Source organism: Choloepus didactylus, chromosome 6 (genome assembly GCF_015220235.1).
Source record: "Choloepus didactylus isolate mChoDid1 chromosome 6, mChoDid1.pri, whole genome shotgun sequence".
NCBI classification, from domain to species: Eukaryota; Metazoa; Chordata; class Mammalia; order Pilosa; family Megalonychidae; genus Choloepus; species Choloepus didactylus.
This window is the reverse complement of record NC_051312.1, coordinates 109,470,372-109,487,456: the sequence shown is the minus strand read 5'-3', so window position 1 is coordinate 109,487,456 and position 17,085 is coordinate 109,470,372. Positions and strand designations below refer to the sequence as shown.

The window sequence follows — 17,085 nt, the reverse complement described above, 5'->3', positions numbered from 1 at the left end:
AAACATTTACTAATTTATATAAATCAGGCAGGTATAAATATTTATAATTACTGTTTGCACAATAAAAAGTAAGCAAGATACATTTTGAAATATCCTATATATTTTCAGAAAATCATTTTTTAAAAAATGGCATTCATTTGGTAATTCAATAATCCAATGAGTTGGTTACCAACCCTGCAGATTCACAAGCTGTGATCCTGTGGGGAAAAATTCCTAACTATCTGCTCTTTCAATATGTTTCAATTATTTAGAAAAGAATATCGCATTAAAATTATAAGCACTCCAAATTTAAGTTTAAACTAGACAATATATGAGGCAAAAGCCTATTAAAATGTATGACTCATAGTAGTGCTTAATAAAATACCTTTCTTCACTGTTCCATCTCTTTAGCAACTTCAGGATCAAATATTCTTTCCATATTTGCAGCAATACATTTTTAAAGTTAATTATCTTTAATCAATAAAGGATTTGGAACTGCAGGAGTAACAATACTGATGGCAGCTTACAGACTATCTCCTAAGAAAATATGTTGTCAAGTGGAACATTTTTTATAACTACACGAAAGAGAAGTAATAATCTCTAGCTCTGAATAATAGCTATGATTAGATAAATGCTCAGCATAAATACTACAATAACTCACTGCGGAAGTAAATGAACCTTAACTATATGTAACTATACAGACTCCCACTGGTCTCTTCTCATTCAAAGCAGCAAACAGTACCTGAAATGGCGTAGTCACCACTTGGAGAGGCCACTGTTATGGCGGAGGCATTGCCAATGCTCTCTACAGGACCAAGTCCCACATGATTACTAAAGCTTAGTACTTGCCATCCCATAACCTTAGCCAGCTGCTGAACTGCATGCACCTGATGCTGTGACATCTGTGAATGAAAAATGAAACTTGATTGACACTCCACAGACTTATTTTACAATGACTTGTCATCGTGTATGTAAAGTAAACTTTGATTGGCATTTTCCCCCCTAGCACGGGGGCTCTAGCTTGTTTGAGAACCCTCCTTGGTGTGACTATCGGTGGGGGGAGAGGGAGGACCCACCTCCCACTGCAGAAGCAGAAAAGCTAAAATAGCCAGATACTCACTTTCCCTGCCCACTGTCAGCTTAAACACAGGCACACGACCTAAACTTGGCCAACTGGAGAATCCCACCTGTATCACGGAATCTGGAACAAGATTTAAGTATCAAGGTAAGCTGAACATCTTCCTTTTGCTCCTCCAAATTGACTCTCCATCCTACTCTCTGCCCTGGGAGGTGACCTGTATGGTTTCATTAACAGACTTCTTTACCCTCTAGCTTCAGATTGGGTTCAGGTAATGGAAGGTGTGGCAGGACTACAAGGAAGAGAGTAAGGCCAGGTTTCCCCAGCTTCCCTCCCTGTGAGGTTTTCTCAGCTGTTTAAACCTCCAGACAAAAGGCCACTGGCCTTCTCAAGGCAGCCTGTTCTACATGACTCTGCTCTTCAGATTTCCTGAAACTTGTCCCACCTTTGCCCAGGACTGACCACTACTGAGTACCCAAGGTGCTAGCTACTAGCATGAGGTTTAGCATACTATCCCTATGGTTCTACTACACACACACACCTCTGTCAATAGATCCTTACTAAATAGACACTTCTGGAATTAGCCTTGTTGAGTGTGCCAGCTGTTTCTTGGGAAGATCCTGACTGCTACTCAGGGGCAATTTAGAATGCATTCTGCAGCGGGGAAGGCTGGCAAGAGTGACATTCCTCTGGCTGTGGTTCCTACAATCTAGCTTCCTTTGGTCCTGTGCCAGTTTGTATGTATTATGTCCACCAAAACGCCATTATCTTTGATGCAATCTTGTGTGGGCAGACTTATTAGTGTTGATTAGATTGTAATTCTTTGAGTCTTTCCATGGAGACGTGACCCACCCAACTGTAGGTGATAACTCTGACTGGATAGTTTCCATGGAGGTGTGGCCCTGCCCATTCAGCGTGGGCCTCGATTAGTTTACTAGAGCACTATATAAGCTCAGACAGAAGAAGCAAGCTTGCTATAGCCAAGAGGGACACTTTGAAGAATGCACAGGAGCTGAGAGAGAGGTACTGTGGTTTACAGAGACATTTCGGAGACGGCCTTTGAAAGCAGACTTATGCTCCGGAAAAGCTAAGAGAGGACAGACACCCCAAGAGCAACTGAGACTGACATTCTGGAGAGAAGCTGAAGCCTAGAGAGGAACATCCTGGGAGAAAGGCATTTTGAAACCAGAACTCTGGAGCAGACACCAGCCACTTGTCCTCCCAGCTAACAGAGGTTTTCCAGACACCACTGGCCATCCTCCAGTTAAGGTACCTGATTGCTGATGTGTTACCTTGGACACTTTATGGCCTTAAGACTGTAACTGTGAAACCAAATAAACCCTCTTTCATAAAAGCCAATCCATTTCTGGTGTTTTGCATTCCAGCAGCATTAGCAAACTATAACAGGTCCTAATCCATTTCCCAAGGATTACTCTCTAGACCTCCCATTGACTCTGGAAGCTACCCACTATCTTTCTCATACTTTTTTGTACATGCTTAAGTTGGCCAAAGCCATTTCAGATGTAATCAACCAAAAGCCTGGACTGCCACACCTCACAAATTCATTTTATTTGCTTCGCATCAAAAAAGCAAATCAGTATAAAATATTATTGCTTTTGGGACAGAGAGTGCCAGTAATTTTATTATTATTTTTTAATTAAAAATATTATATTAGCAATGCAAAAACCTACCCCTGCTTATAATTGTGCCTACAAGTCTCCCCGAGTACCTCTTTGTTGCTCAGATGTTGCCTCCACTCTCTCTAGCTTAGCCAACTCAGCAGGTGAACTCACTGCCCTCCCCCCCTACGTGGGACCTGACTCCCAAGGGTGTAAACCTCCCAGACAATGCAGGATATGACTCCCGGCGATGAATCTGGACCCGGCATCATGGGACTGAGACCATCTTCTTGACCAAAAGGGGGATGCAAAATGAAATGAGAGATTCAAATGGGGTCGAGAGGTTATTCTGGTGGACATTCTTACATACTATATAGATAACCCTTTTTAGGTTTTAATGTATTGGAATAGTTAGAAGTAAATACCTGAAACTATCAAAATCCAACCCAGTAGCCCTGACTCTTGAAGACGATTGCATAACAATGTAGCTTCCAAGGAGTGACAGTGTGATTGTGAAAACCTTATGGATTTCTCTCCCTTTATCCAGTGGATGGATGGATGAGTAGAAAAATGGAGACAAAAACTAAATGAAAAATAGGGGGGAACAGGGGGGATGATTTGGGTGTTCTTTTTTACTTTTTTTCTTTATTCTTATTCTTTCTGGTGTAAGGAAAATGTTCAAAAATAGACTGGGGAGATGAATGCAGAATTATATGATGGTACTATGAACAGCTGATTGTACACCATGGATGACTGTACAGTATGTGAATATATCTCAATAAAATCAAATTTAATTATTTAAAAAAAAACAAAAACAAAAAACTACCCTTTCCCATGATTCAGTATTTCACCAGGTCATCACAACTCCATGAAAGTAGGAAAAATACTGCTCTTATTTTACAGATGAGGAATGAAAGGTCCATAAATTTGCCCAGTATCACACAGCAAGTTTGTGGCAGAGCTAGGACTAGAACCCATGTCTCCTAACACCTAGTCCAGGGCACGTTCCACACTGCCCCTTAATTTAAGGAATTCTTTCTTAGGGTTAAGATAAAAATATTCCATTTGCTATTGTGGAAAATGGTCATTATGATCTTTCATCTGATCCCCCTTTCTCTGGTTTCCTTGGGTTAATACTTCTCCATTCCTATGTGATTCTGGAGGGGGATGTAAACCTTGGCAAACATGAGAAAGAAACAAAAAAATTTGCTAGTATCAGTACTGGTCCTTCATCTTAAATACTGGAAAGTGGAAATAAATGTAGGACAGTTTATCAACAACTTCAATTAACCAACAGGTTACAAAACGTGCACTAGAAAGTAAAGTAAAATGTCAGAAAAAAAGTTTTCTTCTTATATACAATCTAATACTGTAAGAACTGAAGTTAAAGGCTTCCACAAAAGGAATTATTGTTAATTTTCTTTGATGTGATAATGGTATTAAGATTCATGGGAGATATCTCTCTAGCTAAGACACCTCGGCAGGTCCCCCCTATGTGTGACCTGACTCCCAGGGATGTAAACCTCCCAGGCAACGCAGGATATGACTCCTAAGGATGAATCTGGCCCCGGCATCATGGGATTGAGAACATCTTGTTGACCAAAAAGGGGGATGCAAATGAAAGAAAACAAAGTTTCAGTGGCTGAGAGATTTCAAATGGAGTCAAGAGATCACTCTGGTGGACATTCTTACGAACTATATAGATAACACTTTTTAGATTTTAATGTATTGGAATAGCCAGAAGTAAATACCTGAAACTATCAAACTCCAACCCAGTAGCCTGGACTCTTGAAGGTGATTGTATAACAATGTAGCTTAAGGGGTGACAGTGTGGTTGTGAAAACCTTGTGGATCACACTCCCTTTATCCAATGTATGGACGGATGAGTAGAAAAATGGGGACAAAAAACTAAATGAAAAATAGGGTGGGAGAGAGGGGATGATTTGGGTGTTCTTTTTTACTTTTACTATTCTTATTCTTTCTGGTATAAGGAAAATGTTCAAAAATAGATTGGGGCGATGAATGCCTAACTATATGATGGTACTGTGAACAACTGATTGTACACCAAGGATGACTGTATGGTATGTAAATATATTTCAATAAAACTGAATTTAATTAAAAAAAAAGATTCATGGGAGAATGAACATCTTTACTATTAGAAGATGCATGCTGAAGTATTTAGGGAGGAAATACTCTATTTTGTGAAGTGCTACATTGCAAAAATAGGTATAATACACACATGCACATATATGTGTATGCATATATATAGAGTGAGAGGAAGCAAGGGAAGACAAACCCAAATGTGAAAATATCAATGACTGGTGGACATAGGTGAGGGGTATGCCAATGCTCACTCTCCTGCTCTTTTGCCTTTTCTGTGTATGTTAGGGTAGGGGCTATAAAGCATAATAGAAGATGACTAGTTAATGTGCTGGCATTATGAAGATGGACACCCACAGAACCATTTGAAGAAAACTAATTTTAAATTCACAAAGGAATATGGAGGCCAACACTCACAAAAAAAAAAATTTGGTTCCTCAAAAATCTTAGTTATAAATCACTGAAAGTATGAGAATTAATTTCAACGCAGCCAATCATCAAATTACCTTTGGAGAAAGTTGAACTAAACAAAAAATAACTGGCTTGTGTTCAGTATTTTACCAGTTAAGTGCCCAGTTACCCTCCCCCACTTTTTTTGTCACTAACAAAAATGTACTTTTCCTTACATTAATATAGTTATAGAAATCCCTTATTAACTTCACTTAAATTAGTTTTAGTTCAGAATATTTACATTTTAACTACTTCTGCTTTGTCCTTCAAAGAACTATTGTATAAGATGGTTAAGAGAGAGGAAGGGGCTCAAGACTTGTAGCTGGGTCTGCAACTATTACCTGAGACAGAAGAAAATCCTGTAGCTCATGCTCCTGATGAGACAGTGTAATTACTCTTCCATCTCTGTGTACAACTCGGATCTGTTCAACTCCAATATTCAATTGCAGCTGAATGGACCTTTATAGATACATATACTAAAAATCAGAAATTTTCAAAATTATCTTATACAATGCTATAAACACTAAATCTTAACATCAAAGAAAAAGAAAACATTAACAGTTTTAATAACCTGTTCCAATGCTCATGGTAGAGGGTTGGGGGACTTCTTAGGTTCAACTAAACAATTAGACTCAAACATGACTGTCATTGAGCACCAGTCTACTCCAAAGGATATAGGACAGAAACCACAGTTAGTCAGCAGGAAAACATCATATACTCTTCTTCTATGGCAGTCCTTGCAGCAGGATATGCAGCTATCTACACTGCAGCAAGAGACCTTTGTTGGAAGATGAGATCCACACTGCACACGTGTGGGACCTGCCCTGACATAGAAACCTCATTCCACACAGAAGCCAAGAGCTCTTGTAAAAACTCCACAGGCATGGTTTCCAGGGTCCACACAAGACACATGCCCAGTTTTAAAAGTCACCACATCAGTAGAGTAGGAACATGTTGGAAGTAAAGTAGTTATTTTAGGTTAGTTGTCTTTTTCTTACTCCCTTGTTATGGTTTGTTTGAAATGTTTTTTATTGTGTATCTTTTTAAAAAAAAATTTTTTTTTATATAGTTAATTTTTTAAAAAAGGGGAGTGAATTGGAAAAAAGGGAAAGAACAGTGAGGGAAGTGTGCAGAGCCCCCTTGAGGGACTGGTGGAGAGTGCAGGTTGGGCTTCCCCATCTAGAAGGTTGCTGACGTGCTCACAGACATAGGGGACTGGTGGTTTGACAGGTTGAGCCCTCTACCACGGGACTTGCCCTTGGCAAGACTGTTGCTGCAAAGGAGAGGCTAGGCCTCCCTATAATTGTGACTAAGAGCCTCCCTCCGAATGCCTCTTTATTGCTCAGATGTGGCCCCCTCTCTCTAGTTAAGCCAACTTGGCAGGTGAAATCATTGCCCTCTCCCCTACGTGGGATGTGACACCCAGGGGAGTAAATCTCCCTGGCAATGTGGAATATGACTCCCGGGAAGGAATGTAGACCTGGCATCGTGAGATGGAGAACATCTTCTTGACCAAAAGGGAGATGTGAAAGGAAATGAAATAAGCTTCAGTGGCAGAGAGATTCCAAAAGGAGCCAAGAGGTCACTCTGGTGGGCACTCTTATGCATAATATAGACAACCCTTTTTAAGTTCTAATGAACTGGAATAGCTAGCAGTAAATACCTGAAACTATCAAACTACAACCCAGAACCCATGAATCTTGACGACTGTATAAAAATGTAGCTTATGAGGGGTGACAATGTGATTGGGAAAGCCATATGGACCACACTCCCCTTTGTCCAGTTTATGGACAGGTGAGTAGAAAAATGGGGAAAGAAAAAACAAACAAACAAAAACAAACAAACAAACAAAAAACCCAGTGTTCTTTTTCACTTTAATTTTTATTATTATTTTTGTGTGTGTGGTAATGAAAATGTCAAAATTTAATTTTGGTGATGAATGCACAACTATATAATAGTACTGTAAACAACTCAATGTACGCTTTGTTTTGTATGACTGCATGGTATGTGAATATATCTCAATAAAAATGAATTAAAAAAAAAAAAAAAAAAGTCACCCCATCCAGGGAAGTCCAAAGGTGTCCCCATGAAGCATTTATAGTTCCTCTAAGTTCAGATGCACTTTACCAATTTAGGATCATTTTTACCATAAGCATCATTACCTAGTAATGTAGGTGACATCTTTCCTTTTCAGATACCAGAGGACCAGAGCTAAAGAGTTAAACAAAGGTAAAATTTTCTTGTAGAAGGAGAAAAGATTTTGTTACACCCTTTTCCTGAAATAATCAGCAAACACATCAGAGTATGTGTAATCTATTAGCTTGACTTAGGTCAAACAAAGGATAATTCATAAAATAGCTAGAGAATAACATGCAAATCCCCACACTTGTTAATTTTTAGCATATGACATGTACAAGAAACTTGAAATTCCCCAAATAAAATAATCTATATAAGCAAAGACAGAAAAGAATAGCATAATGTCTTTAGACATCTGATGATACCTCTTGTTTCTAGCTTTGTCTGATAGTAAACATTTGGGATTAAAGCATTTTGGTAACTGTCTTCATAGAATTGTAATTCTAATGAATTAAAGCTTACATATTCCTTTCAAAGAAAAACAAAACTCAGAAGACTTAAAGGAAAAGACTTATAAATCTAGCCATTTTTTTAAAGTATTTTTCTAAAATAAGGGTGAGGGAACAGAAATTTTTATCACTATTGGTAGAAGCATACTTGTAGCAACTGCATTGAAGAGCTATTTGGTGATACCTGTCAACATTTTAAATGTCCTTAACCCATAATCCAGCAATCCCACTGGCAGGATTTTAACCTATAGATATTTACACATGTATAAAATCATTTTACTGTTAACCAACTCAATATTCATCAACAGAAGACTGATTAAAAGCCATAGTTCCTACAATGGGACACTATAATGCTATATAAAAATGAGGTAGATTTATATATGCTGATAAGGAATGCTTATCAATGTAATATACTGAATAAAAAATACACACAAATTGGGACTGACCGCTCAATAGGTGTGGTATTTCTTTTGGGGATGATGGCAATGTTCTGGAATTAGATATCAGTAATAGTTACACAACATAATAAATATACTGAAAACTATTCAATTGTACACTTTTATGGTGAATTTTATGTTATTTGAATTGAATCTCAATTTTTTTTTTAAAAAGCACATAAAACAGTGTATAAAAGAGATACGGTGGGGGTAGGAGATACATGCTTATAATTGCATAGAATGTCACAGAAGGGTGTATAAGAAACTGTTTTAAATGATTGCTTCTGAAGGTTCTGAGAAAGAGAATTACTTTCAACATTAAATAGGATCAACTGACCCAAGCTGTGAAAGATGAGGAAAATGGCATTCTATTACTTCCCCTTTCTTCTTCATTCTGTCAAGGCTATGTTATCATTAATCTTTCATCACAGAAGTTTATAACATTTATACTGGGTCCTGTAACTATAATCCCACAGTTGTTTGGTCTTATTTCGAGATGTAAACACACAATTAGATGCTGATAATTTTTTTCTTTTTCTTTTCATTTGTGCAACTCTCTCAACTTTTTATCATGGAAAATTTTAAACATAAGCCTACAATTCCTATAATCCCTGACCCTAAGAGCCTCTAAAAACCATGTCAAACTTATTTCATCTATATTCAACACCACTCCCCAATCACCACACCAGTTCACTCTGATTATTTTATCATTTCTTTAGGTATAGGGGAAGAAAATTTTATGATCCACACTATTTTTTTTCCTGGAAATGTAAAGATTTATTTTTTTCCATCATGTACGCTTTAGTTTTCTATATTTGATTTCCTTTTTACCATGTTCATCTACTTTTTCATTTAAAAAACAGTGAATTAACACCTTCACATTAGAAAATAGCATTAAAAATGTATTTTACATGTCTATTCTTAAGCGTGGTAATTTCGTGTTTTGAGGTGTGTTTTGCTCAGTAGAGACCACTGTGACTAGTTAGGTCTGTCTGAAACAAAGCGACTAAAGCTTGAAAAAGAAGTATCATAGTCCCTGATAAATGTTAGTAGCTTTCTTAGACTGACTCGGTTACATTCTATCAGGTGTTAAATTTCAAAGAGGCTCAAATGGAGACCAAAAGCATTCTTTCATAGCTACTAGCCAATTATATTAATTTGTGATTTATAAACACATATCAAGTAGACTGCAACTCTGTTTATGCTGGGGACAAAAGTCATTTCACCCCTTCAGACAGGTGTCAGCCCAGTTTTCAAAGCATAATTATAAACTGCATTAGACCCAGGATCAACACCAGGCCAGAGGACAGCTACAAAACCTTAGCCTGTTTTAGGCACAACACGTAGGGTACAGGTCCCTACTAATTTCAAATACCCTAGACTTGTCCCAGCTTTTAGGCAAGAACTGAGAACACCCTGAGACTACGAAGATTCGGCAGGTTTCTGCTCAATGCTGTGGTTCATTTTTACTGTAGCTCAAGTAAGTGACATTTACCTAATACAGATGATTTTAGATAGTCTTAATGCTGATTTTTATAAACATTATACAATTGATATAATTTACTGGAATATTATGACACCCTAGCAAATAAAAATCAAAAGCTTAATATAATCAGTCAGCAATAATCAATATGTAAAAAGCAACTTAAATGCCTTTTATTTTTGATACTTACTTGCATATTTGTTCATAACCTTGTGATGTGATCAAAACTTTCACACTAGATTCATAAACATCATTAATATTTGACCAGTGAGCCTGTATCTGAGGGTCCTCTATGCGACTTGCTAAGCTGTCAATGGTTGCAGCAGTTCTTTTAAAGAAAAGAATTTAAAAAATTTTTTCAGTCATCATTTAGAATTACAAATCTTTTATTCAATTTTATAAAGATTTGAAAACCAGATGGCTATTTTTAGAAAATACCATCATTTGAAAAGTTAAGATTTTAAAGAAAAGTCAGATGTAGTTCTGAGAAGCTCTTTCCCATTTCTCAGATGTACTGATTCTCAGCTTCACATTACAACACATTCTCATGCACATACTCATGATTATCATAGTACATGGTAGGTTTATTACCTTTTAACTCCACCCATTATCTCTCACTCAGGAAAGCTTATCAGAACACAATTGAGAATGATACTTCTAGGGTACAGAATATAAATCATTCATAAATGTCAGTACTTGATCCTTGGTAACAAATGACTTGGGACACAAACACACCTGAAACTCATTACTGTAATGGAATCATAATCATATTCCAAGAGAAGTGAGATAGACCTTTTGCACAATTTTAAAACCTTATACTCCAAAGAAGACAAATATGATAAATATAAATGAGAATTAAGATTTATCAAGTGTTCATTATGTGCAAACATTGTAATAAGTGCTTTCCTGAATTATATAATTTATTCTTACTAATTCTGTGAGGTAGGTACTATTATTATTTCCATTTTGCAGAAAAGAAAAAAGTTCAGCAATGTTAAGTAACTTGCCCAAGGTCATATACTGTAAATTGGAATAAAAAACTGGAAGTCTAACTCCAGAGCCAATAATCTTGCCTTTTTATCTTATCAGAACTAATTAAGAGCCACTGTTGTGAACCAAATCATTAATCACCTAAATTAACCAAACTATTGGAGGCTTTCAGTTGCTAATTATCTGATTCTAGCACCTCATTGGAAAGGGGTAGAAAAACTAAAGAAAAATGGGAAAGAAATGAGAATAGCCACTAGGGACAAGGGGTTTTATATAAACTAGCTTAGGATTTGCTCTTTTATACTGATTCTGCCCCAGGATTGGTTTCTTTCAATCAATTTCTTAACTTTCTCTTCTCTATCCACAATTTGTTTCCCTGACACTTGTCTGAATTTCCTATAGCAGACAGGTATGTATATGAGAATGTTCATCTCAGCATTACATGTATCAACAAGCTGTAGACAAAAAATCTAGCAATTATAAATTGGCAAAAAAAAAAAAAAAAAAAGGAATATTCACATGGGACATAATGTAACTACTAAAACATTTTTTTAAAGAAAGCATTTAATGAAAAATGAAAATAATTCACAATATAATGTTAAGTGAAGAGGGCAGTATATAAAATTGCATGATCCTAGATTTGTTAAAAAAAATACACACTCTGACATACATACATCAAAATACATTAATGTGTTAATAGTAGTTCTTGCTGTGTATGATAGTATACCAAAGGGGTTTATTGTCTTCAATATACCTTTTACACATTGGAATATTGTTTCTATAACTAGAGGAAAAAAAGGAAGAGTTTTCAAGTTCTGCTGCTTCCAAAACTATACACTTACAAACTACTACCTTGAAATTTATAATGGCTCTGATAGGTAGTTATTTCCTTGCCCCTCATTTCCTTGCCCCTTTAGGGAATATTTAATTTTATGGTCAATCAAAATAACAGCTTTTATAATTGAAATGTATAAATGAAAAATAACAATAACTTACATATAACACTGTATTCTTACAAAAAACTTCGTATACTTTAATTTGATCAGGCTCCTATATCCTCAATTGACAAAAGAATGACTGGAGGGCCACAGATATTCAGTGACCTGCCCTAAGACACTAAGCATGGAGTTGAGCCCTGGCTTAAGCGTATCTTTTACTCTAAATTTCTCACTCCTTCTATTGCATCATGCTGTTTCTTCTAATGTCTTCCTAATCCATTTTACAAAAAGCTGAAGGACTTAGATTTCCATTCTAAGACTACAGGCTAATGTGATAATAAAAACATGATTGCATCAACAAGAAAAAAATGAAAATATCATCTATAAAACAATAGTGTGCCCATGCCTGAAATTCTAGAGTTTCAGGAATTCTAGGCAAAATTATGAATCAAGTAAAAACAGAGTTATTCACTAAATTCCAATAATGAAATAGAGCACCTTTTAACATTTGAAAAAGATAAATATATGGCCAAACAGGTAAGGTTCTTTTTTAAGCAAAGTGTATGGAAAAAGGAAAATGAGCTTCAGAGGAACACTGACCTTGGCAAAAATTCTGGTTTTGCTACCTTTTAGCTGTGTAATCTTGAGCAAGTTGCATAACTTCTCTAAACCTTAAATCTCTTCATCAGTAAAAATGAGGCTAACGCTACCTAGCTCAAAGAGCCTGGACTAAATAAGTCAACATATGACAAAGTATCTTCCAAAGTCCTAAAATGTGATAACCATAATAAAAGGGTTTAAATCAGCTCAGGAATAAGTATCTCATGGATGAGTTACTGAAGAAACTATGATGCCCTAAGGCACAATCCTGGCCAGTCATCTCAAAATGTTAGTATCATTGCTAGAGACAAGATATTGAGTTAGGTCAGCCATGGATCAAAGTCTCCCACAAATTTAACAGGCCCTGGCTATGACCATAAACTCTTCTACTGTAGCCATCTTCCTCTCCCTGGGGAAAAAAGGTTAAAGCGTCCAAAAAAGAAAAATACATTAGATAAATAATAAAAAGGACTTCAATTTCAAAGAAAAGCAGTAACTTTGTTCATCCTTACCTACTCCTCAGAAAAATATGCTTTGCTTGTTTAATTATTTTTTCCAGAAGGCCTTCACTGGACTGTAATGAATTAATTTCATTTTTATCAAAAGCTTGAGGACCTGAAAGTCTCATTCTCTTGTGGCCAAAAGGTGCACTTGCTGGATGAGGCATCATGACGGAACTCAAAGTCTGTTTATGAAACTGTAACAACAGCCATTTTAAATGACCAATACCACACATTAAATAAATACCATACAATATTCAACCTAAGCACAGCCCACACACTTTGGAAACATGAAAGCAATGTATCTGAACTACAAATAAAGGCAATCCTGGCACACAGATAAATGCTAACATCTATTAGGCCATGCATAATGAGAGTCTATACAGAGAAGGGTTCCTCTCGAGTTATAATTTTTATTTTAAAAGTTTTAAAACACAAAAATATACTTCAAAAAACACCCCCAACAGAACATACGTAATCAGTAGTTATTCTACTATACCCCAGACTAGAGGTTTCCAAACCTGGCTGCCTATCAGAGCCACCTGAGAAGCTTTTTAAAAATACAGATACTCAGGCATCACTGCAATCAAATGAAACAAAATTTGGGGTTGGGGTGGGAGTGAGGCTGGAATATGTATTCCTATGAAGTTTCTCAAGAGATTCTTTTGAAGTTAGCCTAAACTGTCAACTGGCACTCTGGAAACAGTTCTGGAGAATGTGGAAGTAGATATGTCCTGAAGTAACTCAACCACCTAGCTCACAGGCTCTGACAAGAAATTTTCCCTGATCCCCCAATCAGAATCACTCTTCCTCTATACCATTTAGTATATATTTCTTTTACTTTGTAGATTTTCCAAGGTACGCTTGGGAAGAGGGACTGTATTCTGAATACTTCTCTATTCCCTCAGCACATAACTAGGATCTTTCAAATCACAGATAGTCAGTGAATATCATTGCTATGCAAAAAATCAAGGCTCAGTAAAAAGGAGGTTTGTACATATTCACTGCCCTGGATATGCTTACCACAATGTAAAAAAAAAACATTATTTCATTACCTCTCTAATCAGTAGATGCAAATTATGTTCTAGGACATAAAGATGGTCCTCAGGACTTTGCTTCTCAGTAGCAGACTTTTGGGATTTCTTATCATTTGAGGAATGGCACAAAGAAATAGATAACTGCAAGCCTATTTATGAAAAGAGGTATAACAGAAGCAAATAATTTAAAACATGAAATGGCACTGTCTTCATAAAGTATAATCCCAGCCTGTAATAGACACATTCTGAACGTGAAGATCAGGCATCATGATTAACACTTATATAATAAAATGACTGTTCACGAATATAATAAACTACCATGTATTTTGACAATTCAATTCTGTTGACCTACAATGTGGCTGTTGCCCTTGAGCTATGGCTAAAGACAGGTGAAGAGAAGCTATATATTAATTCGTTTCTCTCCGGTAGGGAAAAAAAAAAAAAAATTTTATTTTTAAAACCCAAAGTTGGTAGGTATCTGGCTTTATTAACTAGAAGATAAAAACTCTTTCCTGCTACAATGAGAGCCAGGCTGGACGTTTTCACTTCTAAAACCCATTCTCTTGACAAGACCTAAAAAGGGAATTCTTAGAATTTATATTAAAAAAATAAGTACCACAGCTAATTACAAACTGACCTTGAGGGTAAGTCCAACTGTCTTTGAATAAAATAATTAAAATCCCATTTCCACAAATTTAGGATTATAAGTATTTTCTTACTAATTATCTCAATTAGACAATAACCCTGAGAAATCTTCCACAAATGATGTTAGCATCCACACTTCAAAGCAATTGTTGTTGAATAGCAGCCATGCTGATGAAAATTTTTAACATACAATGTTCTAAAATCCAGGAAATACGGCTCTTATACTATCCCCTTAAACACACCCCTTCTGTCTTGTTCCCCAAGTCACATAGTCCTGTTTAAAAATCTCAAAATAGACGGCCTCTCTTACTTGGAAAGGGCTGAGAGATAATCTGGTTTTTCACCACAATGTGAGGGATCTGTGATTTAATTTGAACAGCTTCCCGAGACAGCTGTGCAAAAATTTCTTTACACAGGAGAACATTCTGTGCCGCTTCTAATTTCGTCTGCCAATGTGGGGAACCTGAAAAACAGAAAATTTTACATATGTTAATTAAAGAAACAGATAAGCATTAACTAGCTTCAATGGTGATCTGAATACACACAACAAAAATTCAGAAAACTCCAGTGTATCCTTTCCAAAATGTAAAATTCTCATTCTTCTATACAGAGAAAACTGGTAAACAAGTTCAAAAAATAAGTTAAAAGAAAAAAATTGCATAGCTATTCACTAGTCATTAATTAACAAATCATATAATCTCACAACCCTCCTCTAAAAGACTATAAAAGTACATTTCCAATAGTTCTTACTCCCAAGCACCTATTTTCCTTATCTATATATTTATCTTCTATTTCCAAATGTAAGCTCAAATAAGACCAGAAGTTAGAAGACCTGGTTTGGACTTAGGCAAAGGTCGTCTGAAGAGGTTAACTGTGCCAAGATCACCTATGTCTGGAGCCTGTTTTTGAATTGACACCTATAAAACAATAAAAATATGAAAAAAAAAAATATGTTAGCACATTAGCTACTGGGTTATTATTAAGAAATTACTGAAAATACTTTGACAGACACCTTGATATACGCAGATCCTTCTAAATCACTAGGAATTTGGACATCAAGGGGACAGTAATCTTCTGGTATCTTCTTATCCAAATCAATATCTGTATTCTTTATTACTTCAAATGTTCCATGATGGGGAAAAAGAGATCCTAATGGAGTATTAAAAATAGAAAAATAAAAAAGTTACATTAATTTAACATACATTCATTAAGTATGTAATAACACTTCACATATGTATTGTTGAACAAAAATTAAGTTCCCACCAAAAACTCGTGTGTCTGTGTGTTAGAGCAAAGGGGGAAGTAGTAGTAAGTAAAACGAAGAAAAGAAGCAGAGGAAACGAGTTATTTACCTAAAAAAATAACTAACACTCCTTAGCCTAATGGTATGACCATAACAGGGACCTGATAGGCCATCCAAATTGTTTTATTCCACCAGAATTTTGATAAAATGGATCTACTTCTACTTCTAGAAGATACTTTCTGAGACTTAAATCTTGGAGATGAATTACCTCTGGAGCTCAGCCTCTGTAATAAGCTGCAATTGAAGTGTTCTGAATTCAGCAACAGAAAAACCAAAGGACAGTGCACACAACATTTTATTTTGAACCAGTCCTTAGATTTTTATGTGATATACTTTTTATAGTTCTGAAGTTTGGGTAAATTGTTCCGGGCTGTTGAATTATGTGAGAGGATGATTAAATGTAATTGCCATTTTATAAAACAGAATATAACTGAATCCTTTTATAATCATGAGTGACTGTCCTATGGACAGAGATTTAGGAAAAGCATTTATACATAATTATTTGCTGGAAAGAAGTTATAACATCCAGAGCCAGAAAACACTGTCTCTATAGATCACCTATTAAAATATAAAAGTGGCTTTATCATCTTAAATTCATGTTTGTAATGGAATTTTACCCTAAAAATTCAAAACTCCCCACTTCACATCAGTGCTGAGGCACTTAGGTTCTCCAATATTTGACCTAACCACAACCCAATTTACTTTTCTTTAGTTCTAGAATGATGATAGCTTACTCCAGCAAGTGACTCCTTTTTATTTAATTACAACTTCTAAGGATTAATTTCAAAGTATTTTCTCACTCATTATCTTATTTAATCCTTACTATTTGCCAGGAAGTATTGTTAACCTCATTTTACAATTAAGAAGGCAAAAGCTAAAGGCAAAGAGTACACAGCAAATAAAGGGACCAAGTGGTATTTGAATTCAGGTATTCTGACTTCAAGCCGGAGTTTTTAGCTGGAGTGTTATCTGGATGATCACAGCCATGGCTTCTTTCCTCAACCTTTGGCATTCAAAGCTTTTATCTCATTGATTGTGACCCTTAGAAACTTTTCATTTACAACTCCTCTGAGTAGTACTCAGCAACTTACAGGACACTGCCTTCATTATCTTGTGCAACCTGGTAATACAGCTCAACAACAAAGAATTAAAAAATCAGTTAGAAGACATGAATCATCAAACTTTGGTATAATTCAACAAAATATACTACTTAAATTAGTGTTACAGCTTTGTGAAACATAAGAAGGAAGGCAAGGTATTTTCACCACCCCTCTTCCTTTAGCCAGGAACTGAAAACAGTTTAGCAGGCTAAAGGGAGGAAAAAGAAAATAACAAGGAAGG

General features: G+C 36.0%; 1 protein-coding gene across 1 annotated transcript in view; it reads right to left on the bottom strand.

Annotated features, from left to right (window-relative positions):
* Positions 1–17,085, bottom strand: part of MED17 (mediator complex subunit 17) — a 33,825-nt gene that overhangs the window by 5,489 nt on the left and 11,251 nt on the right. Inside the window, exons 4-11 of the mRNA XM_037841132.1 lie at positions 15,454–15,590; positions 15,274–15,358; positions 14,752–14,904; positions 13,815–13,945; positions 12,772–12,956; positions 9,922–10,059; positions 5,568–5,685; positions 722–881 (exon numbers count right to left, since the gene is read on the bottom strand). Coding sequence (XP_037697060.1) covers positions 722–881; positions 5,568–5,685; positions 9,922–10,059; positions 12,772–12,956; positions 13,815–13,945; positions 14,752–14,904; positions 15,274–15,358; positions 15,454–15,590 — 1,107 coding nt within the window. The remainder of the gene's footprint in view (positions 1–721; positions 882–5,567; positions 5,686–9,921; positions 10,060–12,771; positions 12,957–13,814; positions 13,946–14,751; positions 14,905–15,273; positions 15,359–15,453; positions 15,591–17,085) is intronic.